Genomic DNA, 16985 nt, shown 5'->3' on the forward strand with positions numbered 1-16985 from the left:
GCATGACAGCTACAACTCCCTGGGCTACTTCCCCCATGGCCTCCTCCAAACACCTTCTTTATCCTCACCACAGGACCTTCCTCCTGGTGTCTGATAACACTTGTACTCCGTAGTCCTCCAGCAGCACAGCCTCTCACGCTCAGCTCCTTGTGCCTCTTGCTCCCAGCTCCTCACACGCACTTCCTCTCCTCTGGCTCCTCCCCCCCCCCCCCGACTGGAGTGAGCTCCTTTTTAAACCCACGTACCCTGATTAGCCTGCCTTGATAGGCTGATTAGAACACCTGCAGCCAGTCTGCCTTAATTGGTTCTAGCAGGTTCCTGATTACTCCAGTGCAGCCCCTGCTCTAGTCACTCAGGGAACAGAAAACTACTCAGCCAGTGACTAGTATATTTACCTTCTACCAGACTCCTGTACCACACTGGCCTGGGTCTGTCACAATACCTAGTCATGTGCCTAACTTGAAGCATGTGCGTAGTTCTGTTTACTTTAATGGGATGACTCACAAGCTTAAAGTTAAATACGTGTTTCTGTACCTTGCTACATTGGGACCTCCAGCTCTGCGCTTGCATTTGCTTCAGAGGGGTTGAGGTGGCAAGATGTGCAGATATGGTGCCTATAGGAGCCAGAATGCTAGGTGCCGGGGTGGGGCTCCGGGAGAGGATCACAATGCTGGAGCTAACCACCCAAGGGATTTGAGTTTACTTTTCCTCCTGATCCTTGGTATCTCTCTGGGTTTTAATGGTTGCTCAGCTGCCATCTTATAGACTTCTGAACTATTTCTATGGCCACTAGGGAGCAGTTTGGAGGAAACTGATTTGCTGGTGTTTACTGGATCTTTCATAGCATCAGATACTGCAGAAACCCTATAAACAACTGGATGAATCCAAACTTTTAAAATCACAAAATCAGTAGAGCACTATTCATACTATTTCATTACGATTGTTAAACACAGACAATTATTTTAAGTCCACAAATGTTTCATTTAAAATCAACATTAGCTGAAGACTAGCTCTGCATAGAGATGAAGAGATTTGCCCTACTATTGATCCCTTATATTGTCAATATCCTGATATACCTGAAGACTGCTGGAAGAAAATATAAATTTCAGGTACTATGTATTCCTTAATACTCTTGAAGTGCTGTGTAAACATAGAGAAAAAAGAATGGGTGAATTTAGCATTTGAGATCAGTGTCACCAGCTAATGTATAAACAAAAAAAAAGAAATTGTTTTCAGACCAGATCGAAGTCTTTTCATAGCATATAGGCTCTACTTTCTGTGGCATTGGAAGTCTCAAAGCTTCTGTTTCCCCCAGTGTCTTGAAAGAATCTTTGATAAAGAAATACCTGACTGTTGATGCCATGAAGCTTTGTAGGCTTGGTGAAGATAAGAGGTAGAAAGTGACACAGAACATTGAAGCTGCAGCAAGAAAAATCTATCTTACCCTCACTACTAAAAATAAAAAGTTGCAGAATAATTCTAATTGAATAATCAAATGTTAATCTTTGCAGTTTTTTTATATTTTAGGTAATAGACTGACAAAGTGTGTGTTAAGGCAATACATATGTTGCCTGCTAGCTTCACTGTATCAATAGATTTCTCATACAGTTTTAAACTGTATTAAATATAGTTGCAACTATGAATTAGATTAAAGCTAAAATTAATATACACACTATATCTGATATGAATAATATATTAGTTATTATACATTATAGTTATAGATTTAGATCAGATTGAGCACAATGATTACAGTGGGTTTGGTGGGACCAAATTTGTTTAAATATCTGGGATTATATTGGAAGAGACTCTACACATAAAAAGCCAGGCTGGTAGTTCATCAGATAAGAAGATTCAAATACTGGGAATTTGTTAAGTAGGGCTTGGATCTTGGCTATGGATAAAACACAGTTCAAGCAAGCAATAAAACAATAAAATGAGACACTTGGACTTGAATGGCTTTTGACAATGATTTGGAGCACAAAGAACCAGAGTGTGTCCAAAAAATGCCAGTATCAGGCATGGCACAAACTTTGTCTTTTGAAGTTAGAAACAGGGTTTGAAGAAAGAAAACATTTAAAACTGAAAAGTGGCGCAACAGGAGCATGGACAAAAAAATTGATTTAAAAGATTTTTTACATTTAAATTGGACTTCTTGGCTTTTAAATTAAGTACAGGTTTATTTTTAAAAATAAACATTTAAAATTAAAAGCCTATGACGTTCTAAGCTACTTATAATCTATTAAAATAATTTTAAATAAAAAAAAATTAAGCCATATATGTCTGCTGCCAAGTTTTAAAGAAAGTCAGACAACCAAACTAGTGGACATCACTTTCTAGCTGCTGGAGCCAGAGTTTGCTGAAGTGCTAACCAGTTTTTGACAGGAGTAGCATGTTCTGCAGGTTCAAAGAGAATATTTTCTTCATTTCAATTTAGTTAGCTTGTTCAGTTCAATGACCAGTTCATTCAAAGTTAAGACATTGACTAGGTGTTGAAAAAGCTGGAAGGTTTGTTTTCCTCTTCCAGCCTAAGAATAAAAACTAGGTGTGAGAGGATCAGATTCACTGGTTCTAAAAATTCTTGAAGAACAGGGTGAACAGAAACAATCAGTTCAATTCAGTAACTAGAGATAATACTTCCTTTGTTTAATAAACCAGTTAGGTTTAAATAAGAAGCATGTTTCGATAGACTTATGTATCCACTGTATTTAAGGTAGTCTTACTTAATAAAAGGTAAAATGCTGTTTTTCTGCATTAAGTTAAGTAATAAATGGTATATAATGATTTAAATCAACAAGCAGGAAACCTTGATTTAAATTGATTTTAATCATGTTTTGTAGTTGTACCTTTTACTGATTTAAAAAAAAAGTTTAATCTCATTGGTGATAATCGATTAAAATATGATGATCTGCAACTACTTATAGCCTTTACACTAAATTTGGCACATTTTTGCTAGCTAGGAGGATACACTATATCTGTGTTAGCGTAGGACAGTGATAGTGACAATTAAATGCTAAGGGAGATTAGAGAGGCTATCAAAATAAAGAACTCAATAATAGTGGGGGATTTCAATTATCCCCATATTGACTGGACACGTCACCTCAGAATGAAATGCAGGGACAAAAATTTCGATACATTAAATGACTGCTTCTTGGAGCAGCTGGTACAGGAACCCACAGGGGGAGAGGTAATTCTCAATTTAGTCCTGAGTGGAGCGCAGGATCTGGCCCAACTGGTAACTGTAACAGGGCAATAGTAACCATAATAATATAACATTTAAAATTCCTGTGGTGAGAAGAACACCTCAACAGCCCAACACTGTGGCATTTAATTTCAGAAAAGGGAACTGTGCAAAAATGAGGAGGTTAGTTAAACAGAAATTAAAAGGTACATGACTAGAGTGAAATCACTGCAAGCTGCATGGACACTTTTCAAAGACACCATAATAGAGGCCCAACTTAAATGTATACCCCAAATTAAAAGACACAGTAAAAGAACTAAAAAAGAGCCACCGTAGCTTAACCACCATGTAAAAGAAGCAGTGAGAGATAAAAAGGCATCTTTTAAAAAGTGGAAGTCAGATCCCAGTGAGGTAAATAGAAAGGAGCATAAACACTGCCAAATTAAGTGTAAAAATGTAGTAATAAATGCCAAAAAGGAGTTTGAAGAACAGCTAGCCAAAAACTCAGAAGGTAATAACAAAATGTTTAAGTACATCAGAAGCAGGAAGCCTGCTAAACAACTAGTGGGGCCTCTGGACGATCAAGATACAAAAGGAGCGCTTAAAGACAATAAAGTCATTGCAGAGAAAGTAAATGGATTCTTTGCTTCAGTCTTCATGGCTGAGGATGTTAGGGAGATTCCCAAACCTGATCTGTCCTCTGTAGGTGACAAATCGGCAGAATTGTCACAGATTGAAGTGTCACTAGAGGTGGTTTTGGAATTAATTGATAAGCTTAACAGTAACAAGTCACTGGGACCAGATGGCATTCACCCAAGAGTTCTTTCAGAACTCTGCAATTTCACTTTTGAACTATTAACTGTGGTTTGTAACCTGTCCTTTAAATCGGCTTCTGTATCCAATGACTGGAAGATAGCTAATGTAATGCCAATATTTAAAAAAGGGCTCTAGAGGTGATCCTGTTAATTACAGACCGGTAACTCTAGCGTCAGTACCAGGCAAATTAGTTGAAATAATAGTAAAGAATAAAGTTGTCTCATACGTAGAAGAATATAATTTGTTGGGCAAATGTCAACATGGTTTCTGTAAAGGGAAATCGTGTCTTACTGATCTTTTAGAGTTCTTTGAAGGGGTCAAACAAACATATGGACAAGGGGGATCCAGTGGACATAGTGTACTTAGATTTCTAGAAAGCCTTTGACAAGGTCCCTCACCAAAGACTCTTATGTAAATTAAGTTGTCATGGGATAAGGAGGAAGATCCTTTCATGGATTGAGAAGTGGTTAAAACACAGGGAACAAAGGGTAGGAATAAATGGTAAATTTTCAGAAAGGAGACAGGTAACTAGTGGTGTTCCCCAAGGGTCAGTCCTAGGACCAATCCTATTTAACTTATTCATATACAATCTGGAGAAACAGTGAGGTGTCAAAGTTTGCAGATGATGCTAAACGGATCAAGATAGTTAAGACCAAAGCAGACTGTGTGAAGAACTTCAGAAAGATCTCACAAAACTAAGTGATTCGGTAACAAAAGGACAAATGAAATTTAATGTGGATAAATGTAAAGTAATGCACATTGGAAAAACTAACCCCAACTAGACATACAATATGATGGGGGCTAATTTAGCTACAACTAATCAGGAAAGATCTTGGAGTAATTGTGGATAGTTCTCTGAAGACATCCACGCAGTGTGCAGCGGCAGTCAAAAAAGCAAACAGGATGTTAGGGATCATTAAAAGAGGAATAGAGAACAAGACAGAGAATATTTTATTGCCCTTATATAAATCCATGGTACTCCCACATCTTGAATACTGCGTACAGATGTGGTCTCTTCATCTCAAAAAAAGATATACTGGCATTAGAAAAAGTTCAGAAAAGGGCAACTAAAATGATTAGGGGTTTGGAACGGGTCCCATATGAGGCGAGATTTAAGAGGCTAGGACTCTTCAGCTTGGAAAAGAGGAGACTAAGGGGGGGATATGATAGAGGTATATAAAATCATGAGTAGTTTGGAGAAACTGAATAAAGAAAAGTTATTTACTTGTTTCCATAATATAAGAACTAGGGGCCACCAAATGAAATTAATGGGCAGCAGGTTTAAAACAAATAAAAGAAAGTTCTTAACACAGTGCACAGTCAACCTGTGGAACTCCTTGCCTGAGGAGGTTGTGAAGGCTAGGACCACAGCAGGGTTTAAAAAAGAGAACTAGATAAATTCATGGAGGTTAATTCCATTAATGGCTATTAGCCAGGATGGGTAAGGAATGGTGTTCCTAGCCACTGTTTGTAAGAGGGTGGAGATGGATGGCAGGAGAAAGATTACTTGATCATTACCTGTTAGGTTCATTTCCTCTGGGGCACCTGCCATTGGCCACTGTCGGTAGACAGGATACTGGGCTAGATGGACCTTAGGTCTGACCCAGTATGGCCGTTCTTATGTACATATAGAGACGCTCCCCGAGTTACACAAGACTCTACTTACACAAATTTGACCTTATGCAAAAAGTTCCATAAGGCATAAATAAAATTTTCAAGTCGTGGAAAATATTGGATAGCGTACGGGAACACAAAGTACTGTAGTGTGGTGTGAAGGGGAATACAGCAGTAGCATCTCCTACAATGCAAGGTTTTGCGTTCTCACAGCCTTTCAGTCTCATGTTATTTCAGTGATACTGTATTTGTTATTTCACTCTATTTTATTCAAATCATGCTTGTCTCCTCCTCTCCTTCCTCATCTACAAATTAAGCCCATTGTCATCCACCACCAAAATGCAGCCTTCAGTGTGCCAGAACAACAATAGGATTAAGGTAAATGCAATATTTGTTTGTTTTTTTATGCTTGTACAATATATGTTTCAGACTTACATAAAAATTCAGGTTACGCAAGGCTTTCTGGAATGGAACCGACTGTGTAAGTCATGGAGCATCTGTATCTGTACCACCATTGAGAATGATTTTTTTTTTTTAAAATCAGCAAAAAGTACAAATGCAAAACATGATTAAAATCAATTTAAATCAAGGTTTCCTGCTTGTTGATTTAAATCATGATTAAAATTGGTGATTTAAATCACTGATTTAAAATCAGTCCACTCTCAATATTATCGTAAATAGTGTATACTAAGTGGATCAGGTATTCCTCAGCAGCATATCTACAACAATTAAATCCTAGCAGCTATAAATCATAACCAGTGTAATTAAGTCCCCAGGACACCCACAGTCCTCCTTTATAGTAGCTTTCTTTTTAAATGTAAAATGTGTGTCCCATTAAGCAGTCCAAGTTTATACGAAGGCTCTTGCCAAACTAGCAGGAATTGCTTGTTTCACAATAAGAGTTTTGAGCTTTGAATAGACTTAGTTTATTGTCCTGGTCATTCAGCACATGATAGTCTTAGCTCAGTTTACTTTATTATGTAGTATTGATCTTGCAAACCAATCCATCCAGTCTTTTAGTAACTACAGATAACTCAGTTTTATGTTCTTTGGAATGGTCCATAACATTATGAATGATTAATTGTTCTGCATTTTATGCAGAACAGTGGACAAATTAGTTTTGATACATCCTAAAGACAGACTCACTATTGTCTGGAAGCCTGGGTAATGCTCTTAGACCATTGACAGAGTTATTGATCTAATGTAATTGTAAACTTCTGCATTCTAACACTTTTTGGATTAATTCCACTTATTTGCTTTCACCACTAACACCTCTGAAAATCTGTCAGCTGGAAAAGATTGTCATGTGTTGCTTTTAATGCATCTGTATTTAAAGGTTATACTATTTCGTGTCCAGTCTGTGTTCATCACTACAGTGCCTTTGGGCTTTGAGCCTAGTTTTTCAAGATAGGTATGGCATCCTTTAAATACATTTTTCTGATTGTTGGGAAAGGCACACTCAGAATATTAATAGTTATATTGTCAGTTTTTTTTATTTGATCAGTTAAAATCATATCCACTGGTACGAGTATGAGTTTTGATTAGAATTAGGTTTCTCTTTGCTGTGCTACATTACTGCAGTCATTCTTTCTATAGCCCGGCATCCCTGAAAACTCTTTTCCCTTCTACTTGATGTGGTATGCATCCATAATCTAAATTTCCCCTGTAATCTTGATTCTGATTGTTTCGTAAACAGATGATAGTATTTTACAGTTTTGTTGTGAGACAGACATTTTGTGCCTGTAAACTAAATACGTACAAGGGTATTAATTCAGCTAAGGAATCCACTCCACTTGATAGTGCCATTTTTATACACAAGCAGAACAGAATATGGTGAATACCAACAGTCATTCAGCATCTTTATCATTTTGATTGTTAGCACCACTCTTAGTATTCCTAACTGCTGCACTGCTAAATCCGCACTCCATTTGTTAACATCTTCTCTTGGATATTACAGGTTCTCGGACTTGCTAATATCATACAGGCCAGGCTACAGCGTAACCCTGGATGGAGAGTGTAGCTGTATTATTGTTTTTCCTCTATATAACAACCATTTTACACAGTTTCTTCCCATAGAGAAGCCTGAGGATCTACAGCCATCATGCGATCAGGGGTAGGGGGCGCGGAAGGAAGACTGGAAATTAATGACATTCACAACCCAAAAATTGTACAAGGTGGTATTTCTTAGGAAGTCTTGTATGTAATTTACAAAGTTCAGCTACTACACTGGACTTCTAGAGTAAGCTTATAAAATCAGGTAGAGAAAGCATGGGCTTTGGAACTGGGAAATTTTGTCTCTTGATGGTACAAGACTGATATTTGTCTGCACTAAGTGTTTTTAAACAATTTGAAATAGAAGTCCTTAATCTACAAGACAGGTGCACTACTGCTGTGGTGCTGTAGGTTGCTTTATTTTAGAGCAGGGAGGGCAGGTATCAGTACCATTAAACATCGTGTGTAAAAAGCTACATTTATTCTGTTATACTAATTTATTCTCAGACCTCAGAGGGACTCAGCTGTAAAATAGATTAATCTGTAAAATAGATTAATTGACTGTAAAAGATTAGTCAATTACCTGAGGGTTCATTTTTTGTTTTCGAAAATCTATTCTATATTGCCTGACTGCCTTTGCCTTTTTGTGCGTGGTTATCACAACATACAGGGCTTTTCGAAGAAAAAGAAAAACAAAAACACACTTCCATATGATAAGGAGGAAGCTTTCCTGGGTGAATGCTTTCAGCTTCAGCAGAATCTAAACTTGCATTTTCAAATAAAAATGTCCAGCCGTACTGATCACAGCCTGACATTCCATTGCTGCAGGATGGGGAAACCAAATTTCACACTTGAAGAATGTGTCTGGGTAAAATGTAAGGCCACCTATGTCAGTCTAAAATAGAATATAAGTGCTAAATAGTCTGATGGGTGGGCACATGTGTATGCACACTCACCCAGACCCCTTGAGTTGAAGGAGATTTTATCTTTCTTAGAATGGCTCAGGTTTGTAACACAGGCGCTATGCTGATTCTGCCCTGAGAAGGGAATGGGTGAGTGCTAATCCTCACTAACCCTCTGAAGTTCTGATGACATTGTGCTACAAACCATAGCCAGCTGAAGTGTTAAAATATTTTATGTTCACCCTTTAAATTATGCTTGAGCCAACAATCGAGCCTTTGTCCACTTTTGTCATTTTGTACCCTAAGTAAGAGATAATGTGTATTATGGATATTGCACAGTGTAGCTGTACTCTTTACCCGTATCTTTATATCCAAACCATAAATTGTTTGATTTCTCTTTTTGTCCTTGTGTACACTTGTGATGAAGTTTACAGGAAACTTCAGCATTTCAAATTTTGGCTTTGTTCCAGATCAGAATGAACGAATTATGTTTCCCTGAAGAGTTCTTGCAAACTAGAAATTCCAGGAACAAAAATTGTGTTGGTGTTTCCAAAACAAATGTTTGCAAATTGAAAATTTTCACCCAGGGGACAGACAGTAGCAGAATTAAACTGACAGGAATTTTTCCAACCACTCAGTTCTAGTAATTTCCTGTTAGAGATCTATATAAATTAAAAAAAAAAAAAAAAAAAAAGTATTCCAGAATTTGAGTGAAGGCAGAACTAAGATACATGAAAAAAATCAGTTTGTAAAAAAACAAAAATAACCAAAAGCAGAATGTACTGGCACTGTTACAGTTAGACTTATCCAAAATAAGTTTGGTTCCCCTCAAAGACCCATCATCAGTGAACTATCTGAGCAAATAAATTAACCTTACATTGTATTTTGAAAGTCATGTTCCTGGAACCAACAGGCGTTCTAGAGAATAGGGTATTCCATTGAGAACTTTTGCCTCCAGTTGCAGATGTTTGAATATTGGGGCTGTTCAGACACAGCACTCTGACTTGCAGCTGTTCTGATGCCACAGAGGGAGAGAAGCAGCCTTCTAGGTAGCCAGGACTCTAACTATCAGGACTTTATAGATCCACCTGCAAGGTGGGAGAGTTTCAGAACTCAGGCTGCAGCCTGAACCCAGAAGTCTACACTGCTATTCAACAGGCTTGCAGCCAGAGGCCCACAAGCCTGAGACACCTATGGGTTTTTAAGTGCAGTGTAGACAGAGAGCACTCTGAATTGCATTCAGAATCAGAGATGGAGGTGGTGCAAGACTTGTGGATAGCATGTTTAGTGTTCCCTAAATAAGCATGCAAGTAGTTTTCTGCACTAGTGGGAGATTCAGAAGTTTCTTCAGAGGTAACCTCCTATAGAGTGCATTGCAGTAATTCATTTGGGAGGTAAGTAATCCTGCAAAAACTAGGTTGGTTGTCAGTTTAGCACTTTTCACCTTTTGCCCATGCTAAAATTATTCACTCATTGCTCTTCAGATTTTTCTGTCGTCGTTTTATTTTAAAGTTGGATTATTTAAAAGTGACCTGTAAAGGAAAAGAAAAAAATGGCCTTGTGCCTTTAAAAAAAAAAACACACCACTTTAAAATTAGGCTTTTGTCTATACAGAAAAACTTGGATATCTAGAAAGCTTGTCTTATTGACATCAGAAGTACTAAGAAAGTGAAATCTAAATTGTAAGGAGGATTGATTGTAATTAAGATGTGTTTAAAACCATAACCAGAGTTTTAAACACTTTTAAAAAACACTTGGGAGAAAAGTTCTAAGAATTCAGCACTCCATTGCCAACAACTTCACAAAGATGCTGAAAATTTGAGTTTGAATTGCCAATTAGTTCTCCTTGGAAATACTAGGAAAAAAAGACTCAACATTTCTAATTTCCAAGATTAAAATTTTATTTATATACATATATATACACACATACATACATATATATACACACATATATATACACACACACAGTATAGAAGCAAATGAGATACAAACATGTTTCTTTTTCCTTTACAAGTCATTTTGAAAAAAAATTGTTTCCCATAAAGGGACTGTATTTTAGGCATTTAAAAGCAGGAGACTGAGGGCTTGTCTAAATGGACACTTACATCACAACAAGCCGAAGTGTGAATCTACCCCACCGCGCATTAAGTGTCCATGTGGAGCCTGCTACTGAACACTCAGAGTTCGTTAGTGAGCTTTAGAATCTACTCCTGTTTCAAAGCGAGGTAGATATACCATGCACTAAAAATTCCTCAGTGTGATCTGAAGGGTCCACAGACACTTAGTGCACAGCAAGCTAGTGTGGGGCAAACTGACATCCCTGATTGTACACTTAGTCCGTGGCATTTAGGCAAGTCCCGAGTGTCTAGATTCCTAGCTTCTATTTCTAATCTATTAGACCATGAAGGTGGGTAAGGCATTTAACCTCTGTATGGCATCTTAACCAACTAATAATACTTTACCTGAGTCACAAATTTGTTACGATGCTTGCCTAATGTTTATGCTATAAACGATAAACTATTTTGGGATACTATGTTGAAAGTCTATGCAAATAGAAGTACTTCAATGACATTGTTTGGTAAGAAATATCCTTTAAGTGGAGCTGTATGTGTTGGTTTTAACCATTTTATTACAGTTTCTGTATTTAATACTTTTCTTGGTAGGGTGTTGGTCTGTCGGTCCATGGACACTTTCGAGTGGCTACTGAGAAGACACTTTTTGCAATGCCAGAGACAGCAATAGGTAAAGACTGAATACAATGTCTTCTTTTAATGTGTTCCAAATGATATTAAATTTGTTCATGTAACTGAGAGAAGCTTTATTTGACTGAAAGTAGAGAAACCTGTGAAAGAAAATTTTCATGTTACTTCCTGTCACTTTTAAAAGTATTGTCTATTAAATAGACAGACTGTGGTCAGAAAGACTAATTGTAATGATACTCAAACCAACACCTACTCTCCATATTGATCACAATAAAAGATTATTGGGTTAAAATATTTTTGGTAATTGAAGTGAGGGACTGATAGCATTGGTTAGGGACTACAGAAGGCTCCCAATCTAATTGGGCCAGTCCATTTCCATTCTCAGTTGCTGTTCTAAACAAGAATTAACTGGGCTAAATGGTCTGAGGTTTATGATGATCTGTAAACCAAAGCTAGAAACACAGGTCTAATGATAACTTAACCCACTGCACTGCCTTAATCTATCATTGGGATAGATTCAGACCTAGTGCAAGCAGTTATAATTTTATTAATATCAGTTGAATTGCACTCGCTTATATTAGGTTTGAATTTGTCACAGTTCATTTTGCTAAATTATTTATTCAGTGAAGATAAATATTTCAAGTGGAACTCAAATCTATATTTTTTTAAATAAACAAAAGAAATGATTCCATTAGCCTGTGTGCCTTATTGGCATGTAAAAATCATAATATGGGAGACATGCTACCAGGTTTGTAATGGTCAAAACAAAAAAAAGTCAATGGAAGGAATTTGGGAGTGTTTACATGCATACTCTGACACCAAGGGAGAGTCTGAGCAATATAAACTTTAATGAAGACAGTTATTGTCAAGCTAATAGCTTATTAAAACTGAAGGAAATAATTCATCAGGGCCCTATCCTGCCAGGTGCTGAATGCCTTCAATTCCCATTGATTCCAAAAAGGTAGTTAAGGATACTTGCAAGGTAGAAGACAGACAGGAGAAATTAGAGTTCACATTTTCCACTGGCAGTAATTGCATTATAGGCCATTTTTGCTTATTGCAGGACAATTGCAGAATTCATAATGAAATGGCTACACTTTATAAATGGAATTTAATATGAAGACTTTATAAAAAGGCTTAACTGATCATTTAAAAAACTAATTTATTAACTAATTGCTCAATCTGGTGGACTAACAAGTTGCTTATAAACAGTGGCTTATTAAACTTCTCCTGATGTGGTTATGTGTATACTTGCTATTCATGTCTAACATTTATTAATCATTTATTACCCCATTGTAAACCATTCATAAAAAGCATGGCCAAAACAACTGTTAGGACAAGTTATATTTAATCTTTTAAAAATAAAAATCACAAAAAATAGCTTGGTAATTTGAATTGTCTTTAATATTTACCCAGATATAAGTTGCCTATTCTTTTGAGAAGTTAGTGCTTTGAAATTAAGTGCCTTGTTTCCAATAAGGGATGCAGATATCTCATTTCTTTGTGAACTTTAATTGGATAGGGGCTTTCTTTAAAATGAAAAGTGTGCAGTTTCCACTGCTACCCTTTTCTTGTATTTAATTCCCCACCATCCCACTTCCTTGTGCAGTCTTTTATAAGATGAAAAACTGCTAAAATGTTCTTTCATAAATAGGCTTTTTTATGAAAGAAATATACATTGTAAGGATAGCTATTTATTAATGAGGCATCCCATTGTGCCCTTACCAGAGAAAAGATCTGAGCTGGTTTGCAGAATTATTGCAATAATCTTGACTGGGGTACTATAATGAGTACTTAGTACTATCCTGTATAGTTAAGGTACAGAAAAGTTTGCCAGAACCCACATTTACAGATACTTTCTAGAACAGTGCTCTCTTGAATTGAGATTTTCCATGTTTGGTCACTCCCTGATTTTTTTTTTTTTTTTTTTTTAAGTTTGAGCAAAGTTCATTTTGCCTCATTGCAGTCCTTTAAACCAACCTCCCCACCCTCGGAAATTGAATGCAAGACAAAATAAAAACCTATTAGTGTAACATTAAAATTGTGAAATCAAACAAGTGAAAAAAAGAATTTAAAATTTTGTTTGAATCCAGGTTCTGACAGTGGTGTTTCTACCACATTGCACTTATGTAGACTGTTTCATCCTTCCTTCCATTTGAAAATGGAAACCTTAATGCATTCCTCTGTATTAAGAATGTATATGATAAGACTCCATTCCTTACTCCTAGGAGAATTCTGTGCCAAAAAATAAAAAATTCTGCACACTATTTTATTTGTCAATACAATATAATCACGCCAGTTTCAATTATTTTTGGTCATTTTATTTAAAAATACCTGTTAGACATACTTGCTGACAATACAGACAACAAAAGAGAGTCAGGAAATGTTTTTGACAAATAGATTCCTTTCTAGGCATATTAATACAGAACTCTGAGCAAGAATTCATTTAAACTACAATACAGAACTGTATTTCCTGCACTTCTCAGAAGCACAGCAAAGACTTGGGGGAGTCAAGGGTAACAGAGGAGCTGAGGGAGAGGGAAATAAATTGCTGGGAAGGAGCCTGGGTGTGAACATGGAGGGTTGTTGGGTATGGGTGGGAAAAGTATGGAACAGGTTTTTTTGGGGGAGTGGGAGGGAAGAGTGAGGAGGGATTGTTAGGAAGCTTTCCAAAAGCAGACCTTGCTGCCCTATAGCCTCTCCCATTCAGTCAGACACATCTGCCCCGTCCCCATGTGTCCTTGCACCCTCTGTCCACATGTGTCCCTCAACCCTTACTCAGCCACCCACTCCCCCCCATTCCCATGTGTCCCTGCACCCTTCCCCATGTCTCTATGCCCCCACCCAGCCACTCCCTTGTCCCTATGTAGCTCTGCACTCCCTCCCCCAATCACCATGTGGCCCTGCACCTCTCCCCCTTGTGGCCCTGTGCCTCCACTCCCATTCAGCCCCTGCCCCAGTCTGCCCTCCCCCACTAACCCTTATGAGCCCCTGTCTGACTTTCCAGTAGCCCCACACTGACTGTTTCCCCATATCCCGTGTCTCCTGACCTGACCCGCTGCAAAGGTGGCTTTGCAGGCTCTCTCTTCCCTTGCTGGCCTGGAGCTGTTGCTGTGTTCTATTGCAACAGTGCCCTCTGGTGGGAAAAAAGGCAGAACTGCAGCAACATTTCAGCAGAAGCTTTTTCCCATGCAAAAAATTCGAAATAGGCACGGCTCATTAATTATGTGTGTGCACAGTAACGCAGAATTCCCCCAGCGGTAATTCCCAAATATTTTTAGAACGTGGACTACACTGGAATATAGATGCTGTATGACACTCATGTAACTACTGTGACAATTACTTACATGTCTAAGTAATAGTGGGAACATATTTATAGTGTTTTTATCTGTCTTTTAATAAGATTGATCAGTTAGAAATGAGGAGAGAGCAAGAACCATGTCACAAATCAGCTTTTCATTGACTACCAGTAAGTGCTTCAAGGAGCTGAGTTTAAGAACTGCTGCCATAATCTATACGGAGTTTTCAGTATGTTGAGCTTGCACTGGCAACATTAATTTTTAAGATTTACTGTCTTTGAATTGCTTGACTTTGCAAAACACTAGCATTAAGGCTGCGAGATCATTTAAGCCCCTGATGAAAACTGAAGTGTAAGATTTATCACTAGGGTTACAATTTTGTCACAGAAATTGTGGCATTGCAGTCTTGCACTTGGGGTCACCGCACTATTCATGTTTGGCCTGTCTGCTTCTCCACAAATGGAAATGGTTGGACAGATGTGGCAAACCTGAGTGGCACTGCAAGCCTGTGCCCCAGGTCACAATACCTTGAGTGGGGAGCAGGGCCCAGCCCTGCAAGACAGGAGCCACTGCTGTCAGTTGAGCTTGTTCTCCAAACCCCTGCTGCCTCAGCCTCATTCTTTAGCACTCCAAGATGCTCATATGTTGATGTGAAGGGGGGTGTGGGGGGAAAGCACCTACCTTTGGTGATCTTCTGTGTTTTATAATCCCCCCCCGCGCCGTGAATTTTACTTCAAGGTTTGTGCCAATTGTAGCCTTACTTACTATAGGGGTCAAGAACAAAATTGCCACTCTTTGTGAAGTGTTGCAAACATGCGTATGGTTAGAGCACAGAACCTGAAAATCCAGATTTCGGAGCAGCAGCTGTGTTAGTCTGTATCCGCAAAAAGAACAGGAGTGCTAACAAATTTATTTCAGCATAAGCTTTCGTGGGCTACAGACCACTTCTTCTGATGCATAGAATGGAACACAGACAGGAGATATTTAGGACCCATAGAAATAGAAATATTTCCCTATGTTAAATTCTCCTCACCCCTTCTATGGGTCAAAGGTTTTTCTCCTCCTGCTGGTAGCTCATTTCAATTGATTGGACTCTTCCAGCTGGTATGGGTACTTCCACCTTTTCATGTTCTCTGTATGTATAAATATCTCTTGTCTGTGTGTTCCATTCTATGCATCCGAAGAAGTAGTCTGTAGCCCACGAAAGCTTATGCTGAAATAAATTTGTTAGTCTTTAAGGTGCCATAAGTACTCCTGTTCTTTTTTTGAAAATCCAGGAGTTCTATTTCTGGCTCTACCACTGACTTACTCTGTGACCTTAGACAGTTCATTTTACCCCCCAGTGCTCTGAGATTTAGTGTATCTAAAGCATTCAGATTCTTGGATCAAAGGCATTGTATTTGTGCACAACATTCTTCATTACAGTATTTTCACTGGGTTTTGGGAATCAGTGGATGTGTGTGTGTGGGGAAGAGAGCAGGGTTGGCTTTCTTCTGAAGTGCAGGCTTTGGTCCTGGCAGATATAGGATATTTGACTAGGTTAAAACAATTAAAATAGAATTAAAAAAAGTCTGATCTAAGATGACAAATCCTGTGTCCAGTGCAACAGTTTAGGAGTTAAAATTTTCTAGTTAGTATGAACTTTATATACAGTGACGGCCTCAATTTATTTGAGGACTGTCAACTATTACAGCTGCACATTATTTAACTGTTAATATGACAAATTAAATTAATACTTTTTCCATAACAGCGCTCTTAACTCACTCTTGCCTTTCTGTTTTGACTGGTGATATGAAGTGTCCCGGGCAAGCAAGGATAAATTGCAGTTCTTTGAATATATCAGTTTGGATCCCACTGTAGGTGCACATGCACCGTGTGAGAGAAATTAAAATACCAAGGTCTGTTGGAAGCAGTGCATGGGCCCTGTGCTTGTTAGTGCTCTCATTTGAGGGTGACCTTCTCAGTGCTAGAAAACAGCAAGTCCATACTCTGAGACATGGAGCCAGTTTTAAGACTCTGTTTGGTGAATAAATCTCAATTTCACACTTCCCATCTAAAGGATGTTACTAAAAAAGAAATTGGTCAATGACCCCCCTGTACAGTAGGGCACCAAACTTTGCACCAATTGTCACACCTCGTGGCTGAGTCCAAACACTCAAAGTTCACACTCTGCCACTGAAAAAGAGAGGGTGTGGCTGTGAAGTGGGAAACATTGCAAGCGTCAGGGACAGTGTAAGAGGCAGGAAGTTTTCCTAAATGAACTGTGTAATGCTGTAAATAAGAAAAAGCAGGTTATTTACATAATTGTTTTGTGCCCTGGAGTTTGTCGTTTGCAGGTAAAGTTACAGCTTTTTATCAGGAGGTAATTGAAACTTTCCACAGTTCAATTCTTGTTAATCCCTCCATTTTGATGAATATTTTAGGTTGTCTTTATTGTTTGTTTTCCTCCCTTTTTCAGTTATTTTCCATTGTTCAGGTACTT

General features: G+C 38.1%; 2 protein-coding genes across 6 annotated transcripts in view; one reads left to right on the forward strand and one right to left on the reverse strand.

The window, feature by feature from the left end:
- NAB1 (NGFI-A binding protein 1) overlaps positions 1-16985 on the reverse strand; it is a 314417-nt gene that overhangs the window by 226682 nt on the left and 70750 nt on the right. The window lies entirely within an intron of this gene.
- HIBCH (3-hydroxyisobutyryl-CoA hydrolase) overlaps positions 1-16985 on the forward strand; it is a 91233-nt gene that overhangs the window by 32123 nt on the left and 42125 nt on the right. For all 5 annotated transcript variants that reach the window (XR_007768338.1, XM_050916379.1, XM_050916382.1 and 2 more), the window contains one exon: positions 11166-11244. Coding sequence is in view for 4 of the 5 variants with exons in the window: in XM_050916379.1 (XP_050772336.1) it covers positions 11166-11244 (79 nt within the window). In the remaining variant the exon portion in view is untranslated. The remainder of the gene's footprint in view (positions 1-11165; positions 11245-16985) is intronic.

The sequence above is a fragment of the Gopherus flavomarginatus genome, chromosome 10 (genome assembly GCF_025201925.1).
Source record: "Gopherus flavomarginatus isolate rGopFla2 chromosome 10, rGopFla2.mat.asm, whole genome shotgun sequence".
Lineage (NCBI taxonomy): Eukaryota > Metazoa > Chordata > Testudines > Testudinidae > Gopherus > Gopherus flavomarginatus.